The sequence below is a fragment of the Odocoileus virginianus genome, chromosome 19 (assembly GCF_023699985.2).
Source record: "Odocoileus virginianus isolate 20LAN1187 ecotype Illinois chromosome 19, Ovbor_1.2, whole genome shotgun sequence".
Lineage (NCBI taxonomy): Eukaryota > Metazoa > Chordata > Mammalia > Artiodactyla > Cervidae > Odocoileus > Odocoileus virginianus.
This window is the reverse complement of record NC_069692.1, coordinates 5,331,309-5,353,102: the sequence shown is the minus strand read 5'-3', so window position 1 is coordinate 5,353,102 and position 21,794 is coordinate 5,331,309. Positions and strand designations below refer to the sequence as shown.

General features: G+C 34.2%; 1 protein-coding gene across 3 annotated transcripts in view; it reads left to right on the top strand.

Annotated features, from left to right (window-relative positions):
* PHIP (pleckstrin homology domain interacting protein) overlaps positions 1 to 21,794 on the top strand; it is a 121,285-nt gene that overhangs the window by 65,323 nt on the left and 34,168 nt on the right. For 2 of the 3 annotated variants that reach the window (XM_070449817.1, XM_070449815.1), the window contains exons 16-23: positions 1,229 to 1,357; positions 2,388 to 2,613; positions 3,887 to 4,024; positions 4,767 to 4,950; positions 8,003 to 8,120; positions 13,227 to 13,367; positions 15,924 to 16,000; positions 18,696 to 18,927. In XM_070449817.1, the coding sequence (XP_070305918.1) occupies positions 1,229 to 1,357; positions 2,388 to 2,613; positions 3,887 to 4,024; positions 4,767 to 4,950; positions 8,003 to 8,120; positions 13,227 to 13,367; positions 15,924 to 16,000; positions 18,696 to 18,927 (1,245 nt within the window). The remainder of the gene's footprint in view (positions 1 to 1,228; positions 1,358 to 2,387; positions 2,614 to 3,886; positions 4,025 to 4,766; positions 4,951 to 8,002; positions 8,121 to 13,226; positions 13,368 to 15,923; positions 16,001 to 18,695; positions 18,928 to 21,794) is intronic. The other variant, XM_070449816.1, reaches the window with a different exon arrangement.

Below are 21,794 nucleotides of genomic sequence, written 5' to 3'. Positions count from 1 at the left end.
ACCATTCAAAACAGCGTTAGTAAGCACCAGTGTCCTCATTCCTTCTTTTCAACAAGCCAGAGGAAAAACCAGTTTTCTTTTTGAGATAAACCTGTTTGTTGTACTATGTAAACTTCTTAGGCACAGCCCTTCCTTTTAGAACATTTTCTCTTTTGACCAGAATGCAAACTTGCCTCGAGAAGTCAACTATTCTTCTGAGTTTTAATTTCACTCTGTACTTGGTGAACTATACATTCATCCCTATGCCATATTATTAACACTACAGAAAATTACCACTTCTCTCTTCTCCAAGCATTTACTGGGATTTGGGGATGTTACTAATAAAACTCAATTTGTTCTAGATCAGTGGATACCGGAACAGAGAGGAGGTATTTCTTACCTGATAATGTGTGTGTGTTCCGATTCTGCTAATCCAGAAATCCAGTCACATTTGTTGAAAATCATCCTTAGTAGTTATTTGTTAGGGAGTCAACTCCCTATTTTAGTTGTTTTCTGAAATTCAGTCCCTAGATGTGCTTTAGATAGGGTAGAATTTTTACTCTTTCAGAACACTGCTAAAGAAGTTTTCAACTGGAACATAGTCTGAAGAAGCACTGAGAGCAAAAAATTCAGAGTGGTGATTGGCCACCTCTGTTTGATTGACAGGTTGCAGGGAGAAACCCATTCGTTCTGGATTAATGGAACTGGAAAACAGAAAACAATTATCAGGTAAAAAAAACCTTTTCTTTAACCTTTGAAATTCACCATTTAAAAAATGAGTCAGACCATCAAGGGAATTTATTACCACAAAGAAAAATTTAGTGTCTTGTGAGCAGTGATCTCTGGCTGTTACTTCAAGAGTTACAAAAATCACTACAGTTACTCCACATTGTCAGCCTTTGCTGAAACGGCTTGATTAAATACAGATAAGATGGACTGTAAGGTGCAATTACATTTTAAATCTGGGTTAAAGACACGAAGCAGAATTCTATGGGTGGGGGAGAATGGTGGTGTTCTATTTCCTGACTTGTGTCTGGTCTATGGATAAAGCTAATACATTGGTTTTTGAGGCTTTTAGTCTGGCACTTTTCATGAATATTCACAAATTTTGTACTATACTGTGTTTTATCTTTACTTCAATAGGATATATACTTATATCTTTTACCATAGAATTTTAGTAACAATAGTCACCAATCAGTTCTTTATATTTTAACGGCAGTTTTCTGATTGTCGGTTAAATACATTTCAGATTGAAGGCCAAGGACATGGCGCAGTATTTGACTGCAAATGCTCTCCTGATGGTCAGCATTTTGCATGCACAGACTCTCATGGGCATCTTTTAATTTTTGGCTTTGGCTCCAGTAGCAAATATGACAAGGTAGAGTATGATGATGCCTCTATATATCTACTCTTTATAATTGTTTGTTTGCTTGCTTTTAAATCCATAAATGTTTATGGGTTATATTTCATGGAGGGAAGTTATAATTTTTATATATCAGAAAAAATAACTTTTTACTTAGCCAGCTGGAACAATTTAGATAGCAGTTCTTAGGTTGGGGTATATAAGGTATGTCTTTTATATATATATATATATGAGAGATGTTCATAGAGGGATTTGTTGAAATTATGTAAAATGTTTTACTTATGTGGATAATATGCATTTATCTGGGTACAGTTCTGTGGCTTTTATGTGGTTCTCAAAAAATGTATGGCCTACTTTGATGGTAGCTAATTTAAAAAAAATTAAAGATCCTGAGACTAGTGACTAAAAGTTTTAAATTGTGTATTTGTGGTAGAGTTGTTTAAAATGTTATAATAAAAATGGAAGTTCAAGTTTAAGAAATTCCAAATGATAAAATTTTGAAGTTAGATGTGTTAGGTATGAATTTTTATTTCAGAAATTTTAGAGATGTCAGTTTTTAATATTATTATATAAACCATGCTTACTGTATACTTATGGATTTTCTTAAATTGTATTAGTTTGGTTTCATTCAAGAGTTTAATTCAAAGAATAAATTGATTTTTCATTGTAAAATACTAAATCAAATGACCATACATAGTCATTTTAAAAACAAGATAAATCATGGTAGCTCTGGGAAAGTAAAAGTATTGTTGAAAGATTTATGCATGGATTCAATTTTACCATTTGATTTCAAATTATGTTACTTTTAGTGTTTTTTATGAATACAGTCTCTTCCTGTTCAAGGGAAGATTTCATAGTATCTACTTTTCTAATCATAAAATTTAATGCAGAAAGTACAGATAAAGATTTATTTACAATTCTAGAAAATATTACTCTTTTATATTGTTTAATACCATGATTTATATGTAAATGTTTGCCTTCCATTAGAAATCTGTAATGATAGATTTTTCTTTGTCCAGTCTTTTATGGGTCTTTCTTTTTATAGATTGCAGATCAGATGTTCTTTCATAGTGACTATCGGCCCCTTATCCGTGATGCCAACAATTTTGTATTAGATGAACAGACTCAGCAAGCCCCTCATCTCATGCCACCCCCTTTTTTGGTTGATGTTGATGGTAATCCGCATCCATCAAGATATCAGAGACTAGTTCCTGGTCGTGAAAATTGCAGGGAGGAGCAGCTCATCCCTCAAATGGGGGTAACTTCCTCAGGTAAATGACCATTTGAATAGACATCCAAATTTTCCTTTTGAAATCTTTTAAAATGGATAATTGGGTAGAACTTTGTTTTTAATTGTTTTGAACAAATGAGTAAAATGATTTTTTTACACTCTTTTAAAAGTTCTTTGAATAATACTTAAGTATTGTAAGACAGTTAAGGAACACTGGAGGTTTAATTAATTTGGGGCTATATTTATTTATAACCTTCTGGGGACTAATAGAGTAAGTCTATGTTTGGTATGGGATGAGTTGGTTCACTTATTCATTTGGCAACATAAATTGTAAATCTCATCTGTCCCTGACACTTGCTAAGCTGTGGTATTCAGTAGTGAATTAAAAAAATGCATTCCTTGTTCTTATGGAGTGAGATAGGTTTGTAAACAGTTACAAATAAATATATAGTTAATTATGATGAATGTTATTAAGGTGAATAAGATAGTGTGATGTGAGAGAGCAAATAAGACTAGCTAGCCTATTCACATTGAAGATTGTTTTAAGAAGTGATCAACTTTTTGAAAGTTTAAAAGCAGGATAGGAATGAAAAGTGTTGCTGTTTTGGAGGGTGAAATTTAACATTAGTTGAAGATTCGAATGGGAGTTGATTTTCTCATCACTTTCCTTATGTTGACAATAAGAAATTTGTTGAATAAAGTGGTAAAGGTTTTTGAGAAAGTGGATAATCCGGTTTGCTTCTTTTTAAAAGAAGATCTAAGATTTAAATCCTTGTTTTGCCACTTAACTGGATATATGACTTTGAACAGTTATTTTGGTTTTCACTTTATAATACCATATATAAAACCATGGTGAAATATAATACCATAATCCCATAGGTACTATTAATTCCACTTTATAGATATTATTAATTCCTTAAAATATCCTTACAATATTCCTTACAAAATCCTTACAATATCACAATTCCATAGGTATTATTAATTCTATAAAGTAGAGTTAATTCTATAAAGTAGAATTATTTCTATAAGGTAGAATTAATAATACCTATGAAATTATAATATTGTAAGGATTTTGAGTACCTGAATCATGGTAAACACTTAGTAAAAGTTATGTCATCATTGTTATTTTTAATAAATTAAATTTAAAGGGAGTATGTTTCCTTTTTTTTTCTTTTTTTCCTCTCCCCTAACATTAACAGTTGCTCGTTTTAGGTCTTTTATTCAAGCAACATTTGTGTTTAATTCTGGACTCAAAGTGAGGTTGATGAATGAAATGGTTTGAAGTATCCTTAGCATTTTTGTGCTTTACATAGGACTGAATCAAGTTTTAAGTCAGCAAGCAAACCAGGAAATCAGCCCACTGGACAGTATGATTCAAAGACTACAGCAGGAGCAAGACCTGAGACGTTCTGGTGAAGCAGCTATCAGTAATACCAGCCGTTTAAGTAGAGGTAAGCAGTGACTATTTTAAGTACAATATTTAAAAAATTAAAACAGTCTAAGCCTATAACACACAATTTAACAAATATAGTAAATCCATGATACGAACTATTTGACTGCCAAAATAAGTGTAATCGTGCTTTTGAAAAATATTTAACGACCTAAGAAAGTGTTCATAATATAAGGTTTCAAACTATAGACGATGAGCTTTTTAGTAGGTATATTCTTACAGATTTCTTGTAATGAGCATGTTTAACTTAGAAAAATGTTAAAAATAAATTTCTTCAAATAAAGTTCTTGAATAAATTTCTTTGATAGTGGAATACATTCAAAGCCACATTCTTGAACATCTCATCCCCCTTATTGTTGTATATTAATAAATTTTAGAGAAAATTTAAAGCAGATTTGTGAACTGTAAATGTCCTTGGGTTTGTCTGTTTTTGGTTCTTACATGATTTTCCCCAAAACATACAGTGGGCATTTTTTAACAATAATGATTTTACATCCTTGGAGATAGTAGTTATGATTCATTAACTTACCTGGTCAACTAAATAACCTTAATTTTGTTTTCATTAAGCTTTGCTTGTGATTTAGTTCCTGATTTGGTAATTTGATTATTTGCCATAGTATGAAGTTTCATGTGAAAGATAGTATGGATTTTTTTCTCCTGATATTTTTTTGGTTTGTTTCCTGTTATAAGCTAATAGAGAAATATCTCTGAATAGAGCTTTCTATATTAATTTTTGCTCTTAGGCTCTACAAGTTCTACCTCAGAGGTTCATTCACCACCTAATGTAGGACTAAGGCGTAGTGGTCAAATCGAAGGTGTACGGCAGATGCACAGTAATGCACCGAGAAGTGAAATAGCCACAGAGCGGGATCTTGTAGCTTGGAGTCGAAGGGTGGTAGTACCTGAGCTATCATCTGGTGTAGCCAGGTAAGGGGACTTACAAATTGTGATGTACCACAAGTTGTTTGTATTCATTTTGAGTTGGTCTTCAGAGTACCTTTCCAGCTCTAATTTGTCTTAAATTTATCTGAAAAGAGCTAATGTTTTAAACTATTCATGACTCTGGAGAAAAGTTAAATTTCAGTAAATGTCCCTTTCTAGGATGATTCACGTAAATGATACTTAAGGGGGTGGGAGTTGTTAAGGTGAATGGGGGGAATTATAAATTTGGCTTGAACAAATATGCAAGATTTTACTGAGGAGCATATTTGAACTTTAGTTTGTCTTGCTTACTTGTATCTTAAAAGATAAAGTTTGTTGCAACTGAATTTTTTATGGATTTTACTAATCATTCACAGGCATGGTGAAAATACATTCTTTATTGATAGGTTATTATTGTTTTTTTAATATTGAAAAATATATGTGTGTGTGCTCAGCGGATTCAGTCATGTCTGGCCCTTTGCAACCCCATGGGCCGTAGCCCACCAAGCTCCTCTGTCTGTATTTTCAAGGCAGCAATACTGGAGTGGGTTGCCATGCCCTCCTCCAGGGGATCTTCCCAACCCAGGAATCAAACCCATGTCTGTTGCATCTCCCACATTGGCAGGCGAGTTCTTTACCAAATGAACCACTGGGGAAGCCCATTTAAAAGTATACATGTAAAATTAAAAAGTGTTGATTTAATGTAGTCCTATTCTCAAGGTCATTGCTGTGAGAGAAGTTTATATCCAATTCCTTTTGATTCTTCAGTAATGAAATACTCATGAATGAGGTCCATTTGAACCCCAACTAATACTTAACTGTATATTTTAATACTGTACTGTAATTAAAAAATGGAACAAATTTGATTTTAGGATTATCTAGTTCTTAATAGAGTAATTATATAGTTAAAATATTTTTAATCTGATTATGCTTTTTTGATGGGATGATACTTCAAATTTGTTTTAAGTTTTAGGATTATACACTTTCTAAAGTTTAAATTTAAACCATAATTTTTTCTGATGACAAATACACTCAGATGAACATCCTCTTAGTGTATTTTTAGTTATATTCATGTCTACTTGTTAATTATAATGTTAAGGTTTGAAGAGGGTGCAGTAATAAGTAACACCCATCATTTTAAAAAAAGATCTGACTAATTGAAAAATAACTCAGAAAAATAGGAAATCACAATATTACTTCTATTATTGATACAGCTGTGAAGAACATAACTTATCTCCATGAATGTTTGCTTCCTTATACTGAAATTCAATACAGGTAGCACTGGGCCACGGTATTTCTCTCCATGTGAGGCAGTGGTTTGCCTCTTTAAAATGCAGAACAGAATGTATACATTACAAACAGGCGTAGAACTGGGCCATTCTAAAATATGGTTTTCTTTCTAGATCTTCCTTCTAGAGCATGCCAGTGAAATTGGTTCACTCTTCCTACCCAGCAATGCATGTAAAACAGTGCAGCCCCTCTGGAACAGTTTGGCATATTCATAGAAACCTAGACTATCACAAGATCCATTGATTGCACTCTTGGGAACTTACCCTCAAAGAAATTAAACTTATTTTAACCCCAAAACGTCTACACAAACGTATAGCAGCTTTATTCGTAATAGCCAAAACCTAGGAATACCCTAGATGTCATTCATTGAGTGTATAATCAAACAAACTACAGTATATCTACACCATAGAATACGACTTTATTAAACAGAAATAACCTATTGATACACATCTTGATTGAATCTTGAGGGCTTTATGCTGAGAATGTATTATTCCGTTTAGAGACTATTCTTGACATGTCAAAAGTATAGAGACAGAGAACAGACTAGTGGTTGCTAGACATTGTGGGGAGGAGGGGCTGAGGAGAGAAGAGGAAGGTGGATGTGATGATTAACAGGGCACACGAGATCTTTGTGGTAATGAAAATGTTCTGTATCTTGACTGGGGCAATGGATATAGAAACCTATACGTGTGATAAACTTGGATAGAACTAAATACACACATACACACATGAGTAGAATAAAACTGGGTTATTCTGAATATCAGTGGGTTGTATTCAACATCCGGATCCAGGTTATAATTTTGTACTATAATTTTAGAAGATACCATCTTTGGAGGGCACTGGGTAGAGGATATAAGGAACCTCTCTGTAGTATTCTTAGAACTGTCTGTAAATCTATAATTATCTCAATAAAAAGTTTAATTAAAAAAAATTAAATCCAAGGCTTTTCTTTTCACAAGATTTAAGTTCATTCATTTCCATTCAGAATTCCAACCAACTGCATTAGAGGTTCTGCAGTTAAGTATAAAATAACAGCATTAATACACCTTAGTAATAAAATATCAACATTATAGGGCACTCCCAAGTTTGAATATTAACTTCCTTCCAACTGTGTTAACTCCAGAGAGAAATTAAAATTCAGAGATTAAATACCCTTGCAGTTCAGAAACTTTGAAGTTTTAAGGAATTAAAATTCTAAAACAATTCTCTTGTCCTTGTGAGTTCAGGTTCTATGAAATTAAACTTCACAGTTAATGTTCCCCAAAACTTCTGTTCCTCAGATTCAGCTTGACACCTGGATAGAGTTGAAGTTTTTTCCATGACTGAGGCCTGACCTTGCTTTCACTGGAGAGTATGCAGTTCTTTCAGGGCGTTGGGAGTTAGTAGTAGATCTCCCTCTGTTTGTTTGTTTGAAGATTCCAACTATCTCTGTGGCACACTAAGATTATTACAGCATAAACCCAACACTGTTACCATTAAATTCTGTTTTTAATGTTTGACAATGTTCCTAGATCCTAAAACTATTTGCCAAAGACCATAGCAGAAATGGTAGTATCAAGTTCAAGTGGACAGTCTGTCTTTCCTACTGAAAAGACATCCAGTCATTTAATACTAAATGTCTAGAACTCACAGCCTCTGAATTGAAGCTCATAAATCTTTATCACATGCCTCATCTGAAAAGAAAACATTGATGCCTGACATTTCCTTTGGGGAGAAATCGATTACAGAAATTATAGATTAGGATATGTGGTTTTGAATTCTCTTTCAGTAGGCAAGAAGAATGGAGAACTGCAAAGGGAGAAGAAGAAATAAAGACGTACAGGTCAGAAGAGAAAAGAAAACACTTGGCAGTTCCAAAAGAGAATAAAATGCCTGCTGTCTCAAAGGTAAAGAGTGATCACTTTGATGTTTAGCATTTGCTTCATTAATGTAATGACCGTTAAAGGCTGTTTTGCAATTAAAGTTGTGAACATTATAGACAGGCTATTTAACTAATGAAATAAAGTTAACATAGTTAATTCTCAGTTATCTTTAGATTATCTTTGAATCTTCATACATGTCATACTTTCTAGTGTACGTTTGTCTCAAATTCCAATTGTAATATGCCTGTTAAATCCAACCCTTATACTTTAACCCTAAGCAAGATCTTTTTTTAGTTTTGCTTTTGGTGGCATGCTCTAAAACAGTGTTTTGGTTTAAATTTTTGTCTTTTTTTTTTCTTTTACTGTTTTGCACCAATTTGCAGATAATCAAGTTACCTATGCTGCTATAAATAATAGTTTTCATTTTCTCCATTAAGAGGTAAATTGTCCCTCCTAGTTTGCCCTATTGGTTTTTCTGTCATCCTGCTCTGGAAAAAATTTTCAGTCCAGTGGATTTCAGTTGGTTATGCCCTAATCTGGGAGAGAGATGGACTTAACTGCTGGAGTGTCAAAGGATGACTGGTCTCTTGACCCAGCTTTGTACTCCGTCCTCTTATCTGAGCTTCTCAGATGTTCTGAAGTAGTCTCCTTTATTATAACTCTCTCCTCTGTTTTATAACCCTTCACAGAACTCAAGTAGTCCTTTGCCACTTTATGTTTCCCTGTAGGTAAGAATATCCTACTTTGGCAACAGTAGGACCCCACCCTGCTGGAATTTCTGTTAGTATAATTTGAAATAATTTTTCCTTTGTTAGGTTTTTTTGTTGGTTGTGATGGTGGTGGTTTTCATGGTGGCTGGAAAGCATACCTATTTTTAGTTTCCTTTCTTCTGACTCCAAGGATGTGGACATGAACTCGTATAATGATTGTGAGCTATTGCTACCACTTTTATGGATAGGATATGGTAATATCTATACAATTAAAAGGATGTGTTTATCTTTTAATAGTGGTTCTTCAAAGACTTTTTTAGAAAGGAAAGGATTGATGTGAATGTATGTATGTTTGTGTGCATGCAGATATTGTCTCTGGTGGCAAACACTGAAATAACTTTAGTGTCTGTTGGTAGAAGAAAGGTAGGATGTCATGACATATATACATGGAATATTATACCATTTTTTTTTTTTAAAGAAGTTAGAGTTCACTCCATTGCTGTGGAGAAATACTCATGATGTATTTGTTTAGTGAAAAAAACCAAGTGTAACAATATTTATAACATGACCTCATTTTTGTTTTTCAAATTTTATGAGAATGGAGAAAGGATTGAAAGCATTTATCACGAGACTAATAACATTGATAATCACAGATGTACAAATTGTGAGATGCTACCTTACACCTCAGAGTTATATTAATTTTTTTCCTCTAATAATAGAGGGTACTGACTGTGTAGGGGAGTTGTACAAGTTAATGCAGAAAAACTGTTTAGAAAACAGTTAGAAAGTTGATTTCGACAATAGGTTTGGTCCCCAAATGAGAATGTCGTAAATTTATTTTTCTTAAATATTTATTTCCCTTTAGGGAAATGTATTTCTCTCTGACATAAAAGCCTTGGTAGGTGGTCAAGGTCTGATGTGATACCCTCTGTGTTGGGAACTGAAGCTCTTTAAATTTTTTTGATGTTTCTTTGTGTTTCTTTTGATGTTTCTCTGACCTCATGCCTCAAGATAGCAGCATTTTCATATAAGGCTTCAGGAGGGAAGGTGATTTCATTAAGGAAGGTGCAGAAGGTGCATGTGCTTTCCTGATGAAGGTTTTTTGAACTTGTTCTGCAGCACTGTACCAGATAGCCATTGGCCACAATTTAGTCACATGAAAATCTGACAATGAAAATTTCATTTTCTGTGCAAGAGGAAGGAAACAGATGTTGGTTGACAGCCGGCTTTTTCTTCTGCATTAGATATAAGTCATGTTCTTTGACTTGGAATTTATCCTAAAGAAATAAGAATTGTGGCTAAAGCTTTACAAAATGAAATAAAAAGCATTTTTAATGAAACAGTTTTAAGTAGGTAAATAATATTTATGTTAAATGAAAGAAGCAAGATCCATTATATTTTTAACCATAAGTTACTCAAAGTATATGAGATATAGTTGAGCATCATTTCCTTTTTTTTTTATAGCTTTTACATATTTTCACAGAACTACAGAATCCTTCAGTAATTCTTTTAGAGAGAATCTGCGTGGAGTAAATTTTGAATGCTAGTATGAGAAGGTGTGTTTAATTTCACTTGGCTTTTACAAGTAACAGCCCCAGCACGAGTAGAGCTAGTGCTGGAAAGACGTGAGGAGACTGGTTGTGGGGGGAGCTGCAGAGGGGGGCAGGTGGCGGGACAGGGGCGCTTGGACTCGGGTTTGCAGTATCACAAGTCCTGAGGCACACACCCATCCCCCGTGCATATTTACAGATGCTTTCTTAGAAGAGAGAGCAAGACCTAGATTTTTTTTTTCCTTTTTCCTTCCCTTCAAAAGTGGCACCCAACCCACTTGTGAAACCAAAGTCAATCATATTCAGATACTCAAAATAGCATATTATTCTGAGAGCAAGAAGAGAGGATATTGGAAGCATGATATAGCAACAAGCTGTTTTGGGGAGTGTTCTGTTGGAAAAATTAGGATGAAACCTGTTGAAGTGGAAAATTCAGTGGACGAGTTTAATAGAAGAGTATAAAACATTGGAAAATGAGTTAGTAAGCTGGAATATGAAGAACTCTTCCAGAATGTATCAACAAGGGATAAAATAATGGACAGAATGAGGGAAATGTGAGAACCATGTATATGTTTTTTGTAAATGTGTGTGTTGTGTACACACATACATACACACTAGAAGTACGTAGTAAAAAAACTTTATTTAGTAAGAGTCTTCGAAGAAGAGAATGACATACAGAGGGAGCAAAAAGTTGAAAAAAATAATGAACCGAAATTTTCTAGAATTAATTTCTGAGCGAATGCATAGTATGCCAACTAAAATAAAGAAAACATAATGTAAAATCTAAAGAGATAAAACCTCGGTTAAGCACATTATAGTGAGATTTGAAAACATCTAAAAGGAAATATCCTGAAAATTTCTGGAGAGAACAGGAGTATTGCCTTAAAATAACCATGAACTTAACTAATGTTAGTTTTTGTTTGCTGTTAAAATGGGTTCCACTGAGCACCCTGTAGCGAGAAGAGTTAAGAAGATATTAAGGAATTGATTTACATTAAGAAAATGTCTGCAACCCCAACACAGTAGTGTTTATGCCAATTTCTTATTGGAATGGAGACAAGGTGCTGGAGCCAAGTGCTAATAACATGTCTTGGTTCAAGGGTTGGAAAGTCACCTGTAATGATGGTGATAGCAATGGAACAATGAAGCTGAAAGCTCTGATGGCATCCTGCCACCAACTTGTCTGACTGACAAGCCCTTGGTGCCTGCCCCTCCACGTAATACTGGATCTGTCCCTGTGGGCAAGTCACAGACTGGAGTTCTCAAATGTGGCATGTGGTCACCTTTGCTCCAGTTGTCATTACAACTCAAGTGAAAAAAAAGGTCTGTTGAAGTGCACTTAAAGCCTTGAGTGAAGCTTTTCTGAGGACAGTGTAGACATAAGTGTCAAGAACATGTCTGTCAGAGATGCTTGCCGTGGCGTTGCTCCTGAGAGCAAAAATAACCCATCGATGGAAGCAACTAGCTTCGCAGCTGAAGTGATAATCCTGAGCCAACCAAGCCCAAGTCAGCTGTGCACCTGTTCTGGACTGTCCACAGCTAACATAGCTTTGAGGATTGCTGACTTGAAGATGATGATGGTCACTGTTCTTGGAAGAAGCTTCTGAAAGATAGCCCCAAATTCTTGAAAAGTGTTGATGCTGCCTGCCACTTTTGATAAGGTTCCGGGCAAGCCACCTGGGTGTTAAAAACTCCTCTGACTATCCTCTGGGTTGTTTTGCTATTTGTGAATGAGACAGAGATTTACTATGGTGTCATCAAAGCAGTGGACAAGAAGGCAGCTAGAGCTGGCAAGGTCACAGTGTGTGCCCAGAAAGCTCAGAAGGCTAATAACTGAAGATCATCGCCAATACCTGGCACCCCAGTCTTCATCAGTGGTGGAAGAACTGTCTCAGGACTGTTTTTGTCTTGATCAGTCATTTAGCAAAGACCAATTAATGATAGCAATGATAACAAAACCTTGAAGGAAAGGAGAGTGTTTTGTGGACCATCTATTTTTCAACTGTGTGGCAATTTTAAATTACTAGTTTTTAAAGCAGTACTTTTTAATGGAAACAACTTGACCAGAAATCTGTCACAGAATTTTGAGAGCCTTATAAAACAATGAGAAGAGCGAGGGGGGGAAAAAGTGAGAATATAATTATAGGTTCAAAGGAGTGAGGACATAAATAGGAGTTTCAAAACTATTTTCTGTTAGCACTTCGAAGATAATGTTCCTTTTTTATTGTATGATATATTGCATGATGTATATATAAGTCTGACGTCAGTCTTTTGGAGGTAATTTTTAGTATTTTCCATTTATTTTTTATGTTCTTTAATTGGGTTTCTTTTTCAGGTGTAAGTTCTTGAGTTTTTTCATGTCTGTAACTGTGTTGGACTTTCATTTATTTTGATTATTCTTAGTTGTTTTCTCTGCTGCAGAAGACTTTCCCCACATTTGCTTCCCACATTTGCCTGCAGCAGGAGAGAGCGAGCCAGTTACCTTGGTATCCAAGCCTCGTAGTGACCAGTTAGCTTTGTGATCTCTGTTTTGTTTCCTAGTTTGCCTCTGCCTATCACTTATGCCTCACAGTCTGAGGTCCTCTTTGCTTTATCTATTTTACAACTTTGATGTGGATACAAGAGTTTAATATTACACTTAGTCTATTTTTATGAATCCTTAATCAAAAAAAGGTTTTTATAACCTATCAATCAGCAAGTGAATTTCAACCTATCACTAACCTATGTTTTAGCTTAATGTTAAAATACTTGAGCTGGTATTATAGTCTACTTATGTGCGAATCTTAAACATGAATGAGAAAAAAAATGTAACTTTTAAAAAGCATTTTCTTTAAGCATACTGTAAATAAATTGAATTTACTTTTTTCCAGAATCATGCTCATGAACATTTCCTGGATCTTGGAGAATCCAAAAAGCAGCAGGCAAATCAACACAATTACCGCACGAGATCTGCATTAGAGGAGACTCCTAGACCTTCAGAAGAAATAGAAAATGGCACAAGTTCTTCAGATGTGAGAGCTCAGCACGTTCATAAATTTGTTTTCATTTTGACTTGTTTTAAATATAACCTGTATTCTTTGCATCCATATTTATAGATGTAGCTCAAACATGGTATGTCTAGGTCTTAAAATGACAGTGATAGCTGAAGACCATAGTGTGTGTTCAAGGCACGGCATTCAAAACCTCAGGTCCACAAAACAAGTGTATCCATTATGAGGACTCTGAAGTTCAAAGATGTTTAGATTACACATTTACTTAACTATTAAATGGTAGAGTAAGGAATTAAACCCATGTTCCTTTTACTCCAAAACCAAGCTTTTTAATACCATAAAGCTCTAGTCTGTATAATACAACTGATGAATAGACAGTCAACAGTTTTGGTTACTTTATAATCTCTGTACCAGTTTATAGCTTTCTCAATGTAAATTTTAAAATACTCCTTATGTTTATGTATTTTCATAAATATTATTGTCCCCACAAAACTATATATTCTTTCAGCAAAGGCAGTCCATTTGCCTTTACAAATCAAGCTTGCTTACACGTACAACTGTCTTTCTTCTCCTGCCCCACTCTGCTTATTACCCTTCACTCACAGTTAAGTCAGCGACTGATCTGAAGTGTTGACATCTATACATTTTTGAAGTCATCTTACGTTTTGCAGTGGCAGGCATGCTTGGGGATTCTCCACATATATTGTCTATGGACAGGGTTATATTAGCTCAAACTGAGAGTTATTCTAACCATAATTTAAAAGTCTCTGCTGGCTTTAGGTCCTAGTTTCAGTTCAGTCACTCAGTCGAGTCCCAACTCTTTGCGACTCCATGAATTGGAGCACGCCAGGCCTCCCTGTCTGTCACCAATTCCTAGAGTCTACTCAAACTCATATCCGTAGCCAGAACAAAATGATATGTTTAATCTGGCAAAAAGAGAAAACATGCTCTTTATATAAACTTGACATTCAACAACTTAGATATACCACAAAACATAAAATCTGTGTGTGCTAGTTGTTTGCATTATAAAGTGTTTCTTTATTCTTGAAAGATTAACAGTATTCTCTTAAATAAAAGTTTCTATAAAATTTTTAAAATACGAATCAACTAAAACTAAATCAACTAAAACTATTTCCAGGTACAACTGTTACATAAGAAAATTACAAATTCTTTCATTTGTCTTCAAAACTAATTTGTTTATACCTTAAGTTTGTAGAGAAGAACAGTGAGAACAGAATATCACCTCTGGCACAATATATCATTTAAAAATGAAACAATTTTGAGGTTTTTGATTCAAATATTTTGTAATTATCTATAGTACCTTTTTGTATTTAGAATATAGAAGTATGTTTCTGTCCTCCCTCTTTAAAGAAGTAATATACTAAGGTGGGAATAATCAGATAATTTGTTTAGTTTCTTTTCAGTTAGTGAGCAGAGATTGTTTGCTGAATAAAATTTGCTATTAGATTTTGATCTTCACATATTTGCTTGATTTCCAGAGCTCTGTGGAAGTTACACAATTACATTCTTCATTTTTAAGACAGGATAATGGGAAAATTTTTCTCCCCAAAATGTAATATTTGATTAGTAAAAGAATATGTTTCATTATCCTCATGAAAAATTATCTGAATACGTCCAGCACTTAATAACACTGAACCGTTCTTGTTAGAGGGGGTTTAAGCTTTGAAGTAAAATGACCTGAGTTCAAAATAGGCTTTGTTGCTTATTAATTGTGCTGTCTTGGATAAATTTCTTAGCCTGTTGAAGTTTTAGTTTCTTTTCTTTAAAAACCTATTTCCCTGGAATCAGTATTATACTTGCTGGTTAAAAGAGAACCACAGATTTCAATATGTTAAAATAATGAGATAATTTTTTTAAATGGTAGGATAGTGTAAATAGAATAAAATAATGAAATATATTTCAGAAATCACTTATAACTGGGGGAAAAAAATCTGTTTCCTCTCACCAGTCATTGTTTTGTCTAGATTAAATGGGATGATTTAGAGTGCTTAGAACAGTTTCTGACCTATAGTAAAATCTTAATTAATATAAATTGCTATTTTTATTGAAGCAAGATCTTGTGACCACAAAACAATTTTTATAAAGAAAATGGCTTCACAGGTAGTAGCCTGTGTTGACCAGTGAATATTTGCTAAGGAGAAACAGAGTGTTTGGGTAGTTTTTAATATTCCTTATGTGTATAAAATAATACTTGAATTGGAATATGCTTTTTTATATGATAAAGCTATTTTAATAATAATTTTAATAAATAAAACCTAAAAGTTTCTAAATTTAAGTTTGGTATTACCCAATCTAGAAGTTGTGTTTTGAGGCTTTAAAAAGTCTCAAATCCATCCAAGAGATTGCCCTGAAACATTATTAATAAGTATTTATCTTTGTATACTTTTGTATAAAAATAGGAGACTTGTATTTTACAACTAATTTAAATCAGATTTTAATAAGATATCCTAATATGATTCATACTACTAGAGACCACTGGTATTTTCTATTACTATAATCATATAGAATGTTATTCTGTAAAACTGCACAATGAAATGTGTATTCACTATCTCATAGGAAGGTGAGGTTGTTGCTGTCAGTGGTGGAACATCTGAAGAAGAAGAGAGAGCTTGGCACAGTGATGGCAGTTCTAGGTAATTGAATGGATTGTTTTTTCCCCACAAATAATATAAATTCTTTAGAAAGGTAAAGATTCTTTTCTACCAGAAACATAGTTCAGAGTCCCTTTGGGTTTAAAATTGTAACTAGATCTACAAAATGATGCTTTTAACTTTTTTCCTCAGTTGATATTTTATCTTCTGAATGCTGTTATTATTTGTAATTCTGAACCACAAACTAGTTTCATTACTGGTTTTGAGAAATACTTAAGCATTAAATTATGAAAGTAATGAGATTTTGTAGAACTAACTATCTTTTATAGTGGAATTTGTTAAATGTTACTAGTATTTTCTTCTGGCAATGAGAATAAGCTTTCCCTTTTGCCTGTTTTTCCCACCCCATTTGATCATGTAAGCAAGGATTCCTTCAGCCTCATTAACTGGTGATTCATATTGTTACAGAGCTTAATGGCCTTGTCTGACATTGTGAGGTCTTAGTAGCAAGAAGGAGTAGAGCCTTTGGGAATGGTAATTACGTTTAGCCCTTGATACTTATTCCTTGACAGCGTTAGTTCTTAAAATTCTAAAGAAACCAGGAAGCTGTGTATAAAAATTGTTCACCTCTTATTATCACGGACATTCCTGTTTCCACAGTAGTTGCTCCCAGTAATGATATGCAAGTGTTCATCATTATATCTGCTAGTGTCCTATATTTAAAATAAGACAGCAGAAGAAAAACCCACTTTCTTTTGGTTTAGCAGTGGAAATAGAGTATAGTTACACCTTGGAATACTTCAGGTTTTACTCCAGACCACCACCAAAATGTATATTGCAGTAAAGCAAGTCACATGAATTTTTGTTTTCCTAGTGCGTGTAAAAATTACATTTTCACTGTACAGTGAGGTGTGCAGTAGCATTATCTCTGAAAAAAAGTTCAACATTTAAAAACGTCATTAATTTAAAAATAATACTATTGGGAAAGTGGCACCAATAGACTTGCTTGATGCCTGGTTGCCACAAACCTTGAATTTGTAAAAAAGAAAAGAAAGAAGAAAAACCACAGTATCTGCAAAGCACAATAAAATAAGTTATGTTTGTATCTCATACCATTCAACAGCATAGAGGTTCTTGTTTTGAAAAAACAGTGTTCACTTCAGCTGTTGGAGAAACTATTGTAAAGAACATGGGCCTCTGGGATTTGTAGTTCTGTGCTGGCAGCAGCAGATTTTCTGTAAGAGCTCAGTGTTCCATAGAATAGCAACAGTGAGCAGTTTGGCAAATGCCATTTACAGTGATCATGGCTGAGGTCAGTGTAAATAAATGCTCCTAAGTTCAGTATGGCCAGTTGGATAGCTGTTTGCCCTGCAGATATATTCCCAAATATCCAGAATAGTTTCTGAAAATGTTTTTTATGTAACTTTAAAATTTTAACTTTTAAGATGAAGTCATGCAAATCATACTAGAAAGCACCTTAATTATTTGACTTTTATCTGCAATGATTATTCTTAGGGTGATAACAGATAAATTGCCCATTAAAAAACACACTTGAGCCAGAGGGACGAGGTAGTAGAATAAAACTCCAGAAAAATATGACTCCATTCTTGTCAGCAATATTTTTAGAGAAGTGAGAATATACATCAGTAAGTCTAGGCAACCTGATAATTGATTTTAACATAGTACAGTTTAGATTGCATTAAGGCAATTATATTTATAAAATTAAAAAGTCAAGTAATTAAATATTCTCATGTTCTAAAATTAAAACAGAAGACAACTTAATTGGATTCTTTATTTTGCAGCATCAGTTTAGTAAAGCTTAGATCTGTTAGTTTCCAGTGAGATACAACCAATGGCAAACATGATTGATAGTGATACATAAGATGCTAGGGCCTACATTTTTCTGAATCTTACTATGCTTTGAAGCATAATATACACCTCGAATGTTATGTAGATGCTTAGTACAGTTTGCAGGCACGATCTTCCCACTGGATAGAATACTTCTGACCCTGCCAGGTCGATACCTAGCTACTGTGACACCACTGGCGCTCTCATGGTAGTTCGAATGTCAGGAGTGCCCACCTGCCCTCAACAAGGGAATCCTTAAGCTTCTCCTCAACGTCGAGGCCTCCTGCGCTATCTGGAGCTCTCTGTTGTTACTAGAATTGAGGAGATTGACCACCTCTCCTTACCTTTGTGACCCCACACTATTTTGAACACAGGTAACACTCAAATCTATATTTTTGTTAAAATTATAAATGGTATTTAAATTCATTGTTTAATCAGAACTACTTTAATTAGGCCTCATTTATCCTAAAAAATTTTGGAGATATTTAAGTAAGTTAAGCCTGCAGACTTCTAAGAAACTATTTAGAAGATGAGTTTAAAGCTAGGAAGTATTTTTATATCATTTAGTTTGTACTATTCTGTCATTGTCTGTTAGTCACTCAGTCATGTCTGACTCTTTGCGACCCCATGGACAGTAGTTCGCCAGGCTCCTCTGTCCAGGAATTCTCCAGGCAAGAATACTGGAGTGGGTTGTCATTTCCTCCTCCAGGGGATCTTCCCAACCCAGGGATCGAACCCAGGTCTCCTGCATTGCAGGCAAATTCTTTACCATCTGAGCCACCAGGGAAGCCCATTACTTTTTATTATGATCGTTCTTTACATGTGCATACAGCAAAGTCTTAAAGTATATCTTTTTCTGTATAGTTTTTAAATCCCTCTTTCCTTTTAGTGACTACTCCAGTGATTATTCTGACTGGACAGCAGATGCCGGAATTAATCTGCAACCACCAAAGAAAATTCCTAAGCATAAAACCAAGAAAGCAGAAAGCAGTTCAGATGAAGAAGAAGAATCTGAAAAACAGAAGCAAAAACAGATTAAAAAGGAAAGGAAAAAAGTAAATGAAGAAAAGGATGGACCAGTATCACCAAAGAAAAAGAAGCCCAAAGAAAGAAAACAAAAGGTTGAGTTATATACTTAAATATGTATTATATATATAGATATTATACATATTTTATATATGTGTGTTTTCTGTGAAAACAAACTACACATTTTAAAAGTGCAGTGGATAAACATAAAGATTGTTCAGGTATACCAGTTAAATAGTAATAGAAAAAACATGGAGTTACACAGTAGTGAAATAAAGCATATAGAGATCTGTTTAGTTTTCCTCAATTTTTAAAATGTTTAAAGTGTGAGAGTATTTATTTGTAGAATTATCATGTTGTTATAATATTGAGCATTTGATCTTATGAGCAGAGTTTTCTTGAGACTCCAGGAAAATTTGTTTATTTGTATAAAATAAGTAATGCTACAAAACATTTTATTAGCCTTTAATTGCCTTTATCTTTGAACCATCCTTACAAACTATCACTGCTGAAAATTCTACTGTGGTAACAAACCTTCATTAATTTTCAGAGCCTGTGAGCCATCACTAGTCCTTAGGGCGGTAGTATTGGTTTGATAAGTATATCTTTAGTCTGTGGATAATTTGAGACAGATCAAAGAAAAGGGATAAATGTTATGGGAATAAGATCTGTTAGTTCTTATGGGGTCGGAATATTTTAAAAACAAGAACTGTTTAACTTTTGCTCTAAAGGAGATGAAATACAAGGATATCTTGTCTATTCCCCAAAAGACTGTAAGTTGGAAGCACATTTGGTGAAACAAACGGAAGGTTTTTTTAAAAACCGCTGCCATTTTTAGAGTTAAATGGAAGATGTTATCTGTAGAATTAAATACTAGGGAGACTATAGGATGTTTATCTTTAGAGAGCTTTGAAAAATTTCAAGACTACTCTGTCTTAAATGTTTATTTTATCTGCATCAGTTGAGCTTTGTTTGCTTCAGCAATGTGATTATGGATTACTCTGCCTTTGTCTGGGGACTATTCACCAGCGAGAATGCCACACTTTACCACAGTATTCCTCCTCTTCCTTGTCTGTGATGGTAAATGTTGGCTGACCCACTATTTTACATGGTAGACAGAAAAGCTGATTTAGCCATGTATCTGGCAAATGAAGTAAGCATTTTTTTTTCCATCTCAAGACAGTGTTGGAAACTTTTGAAGGTTTGCAGTGTTACGTCCCATAATTCTTTTGTCGTAAGAATGCAGTTTACTTCACTTGGTCCCCTTTTATTTGATAATTATCCATAAATTAATACCTCAGGCTTCTTCTTACATGCCACAGTTGGATCCATTGTTACTATTTGGCATATTCACTCTTTTGCTTAAAGTATTAACCCCAGGGTCTGTTTGCCACTAATTTGTTTGGTACATGTTTTAAATAGCTTAAGGTTAGGGTATTACAGGTCACCGCCTGTAATTTGGCTTTTGTTTACATGGCTTGTTTTCAGCCTATCACTGAATCTGACAACAGACAGAATTGCTCTTATTCCTTAGTCATCTTACCTCAGGTAAACACAGTAACATTTCCTTTCTTCTGCATAGAGTTGTAAAGCTGAAAAATAACTGAGACATCATTAGTTGATGTTTATTGCATCTATGAAAAAGTAAAATATCTTCCATATGGTTAATTGTTTGAATCAAAAAAAAAAAAAACCTTGTTAGGCACATGCTTATTAAAATAGAATTCTCCTGAGATACAGTACAGTTATCCCAGGTAGTATCTGACATATATCCCTTATGTTGTTTGGGAGCTCTGGAAATCAGAGCAATGAGTTTTCATCTAGTGCCTGCAGTACAGTCAATAAAAAGAAGTGTAAGACATAGTACTTACTCCAAAAACAATGTGTGACCACCGTTTTTTGAATCCTCTCCCCCCAAAATAGGAGAAATATCACATGATATAATGCATTTAATTGGCAAAGTAATTTTATAGATAATAACTCAGAAACCAAAGGGAGACGTCTTAGAGTTTCAGATAAGCCTTCCAGAAGAAATCAGATTTTAGGTGGGCCTAGAGGAGTTGCCATAGATAGAAAGAAAATAGATTAATTACCTTTATCTCCAAAATTAAATCTCATTTTATGAGGCTGGAAATTTAGAGAACTATCAATGTGTTTTATCCCATAAATGACTATTAGTACTGACAGAAATCTAACCAAAACTTCAAGAATCCCCAAGAATTGAATAAGATTTATTATCATAATGATTCTTGGCTATGCCATAGTCCTACAGTTATAAATATGGTTACATCTATTTAATATCCAGTTTACCTGGCTTCATGTAAGAGCTGTTAGCTGTCCCACTCTGGAAAGAAATACTTGAGTAGTATAGCTAGTAGTTTATATTGAGGCTGGAGTTAGTAATTTTTAGCCTTTTCCTGCCTTTTTCATTTTACCTAGGTCAAAGGAAGGCTTTTTCAAATACTTTAACTGAACACCTCATTATATATAAGACTGATACATCTGTGGATATCAGTACATGGTATGGATTCATCTCATGGATAGTAAATGCCAGAGTCCTTTATCCCTCTGTTCTTCTCCACAGACTGCTCCTAATGTGTTTTAACAGAGAAACAGAAAGGTGGTTAATAGGAAGAAGAGTTCCTAGGAAAATGGATACTGAGTAACAGCTGAAGGAACATGCTACAAGCAGTACTCTCTGATACCCCATTGTGACCATGTTTCTTTTTATGAACTTTCATTAAGTCACAGCGATAACTACCTTATAACTTCCCTTTTCTTTAGCAAACACAAGAGAATAAAATTCGGAAGTCTTAGTTTACAAACACTGAACCAAAACATTTTTTATCAGTGGCATGATGTTTCTCTACTTACATATGTTAGGTTTCAGCTGTTAGTAAATCTGTTTTTCCAAGTCTAAGGTAACAGTGTCCAGCCTATCATGGCCACTTGTAGGTGACCA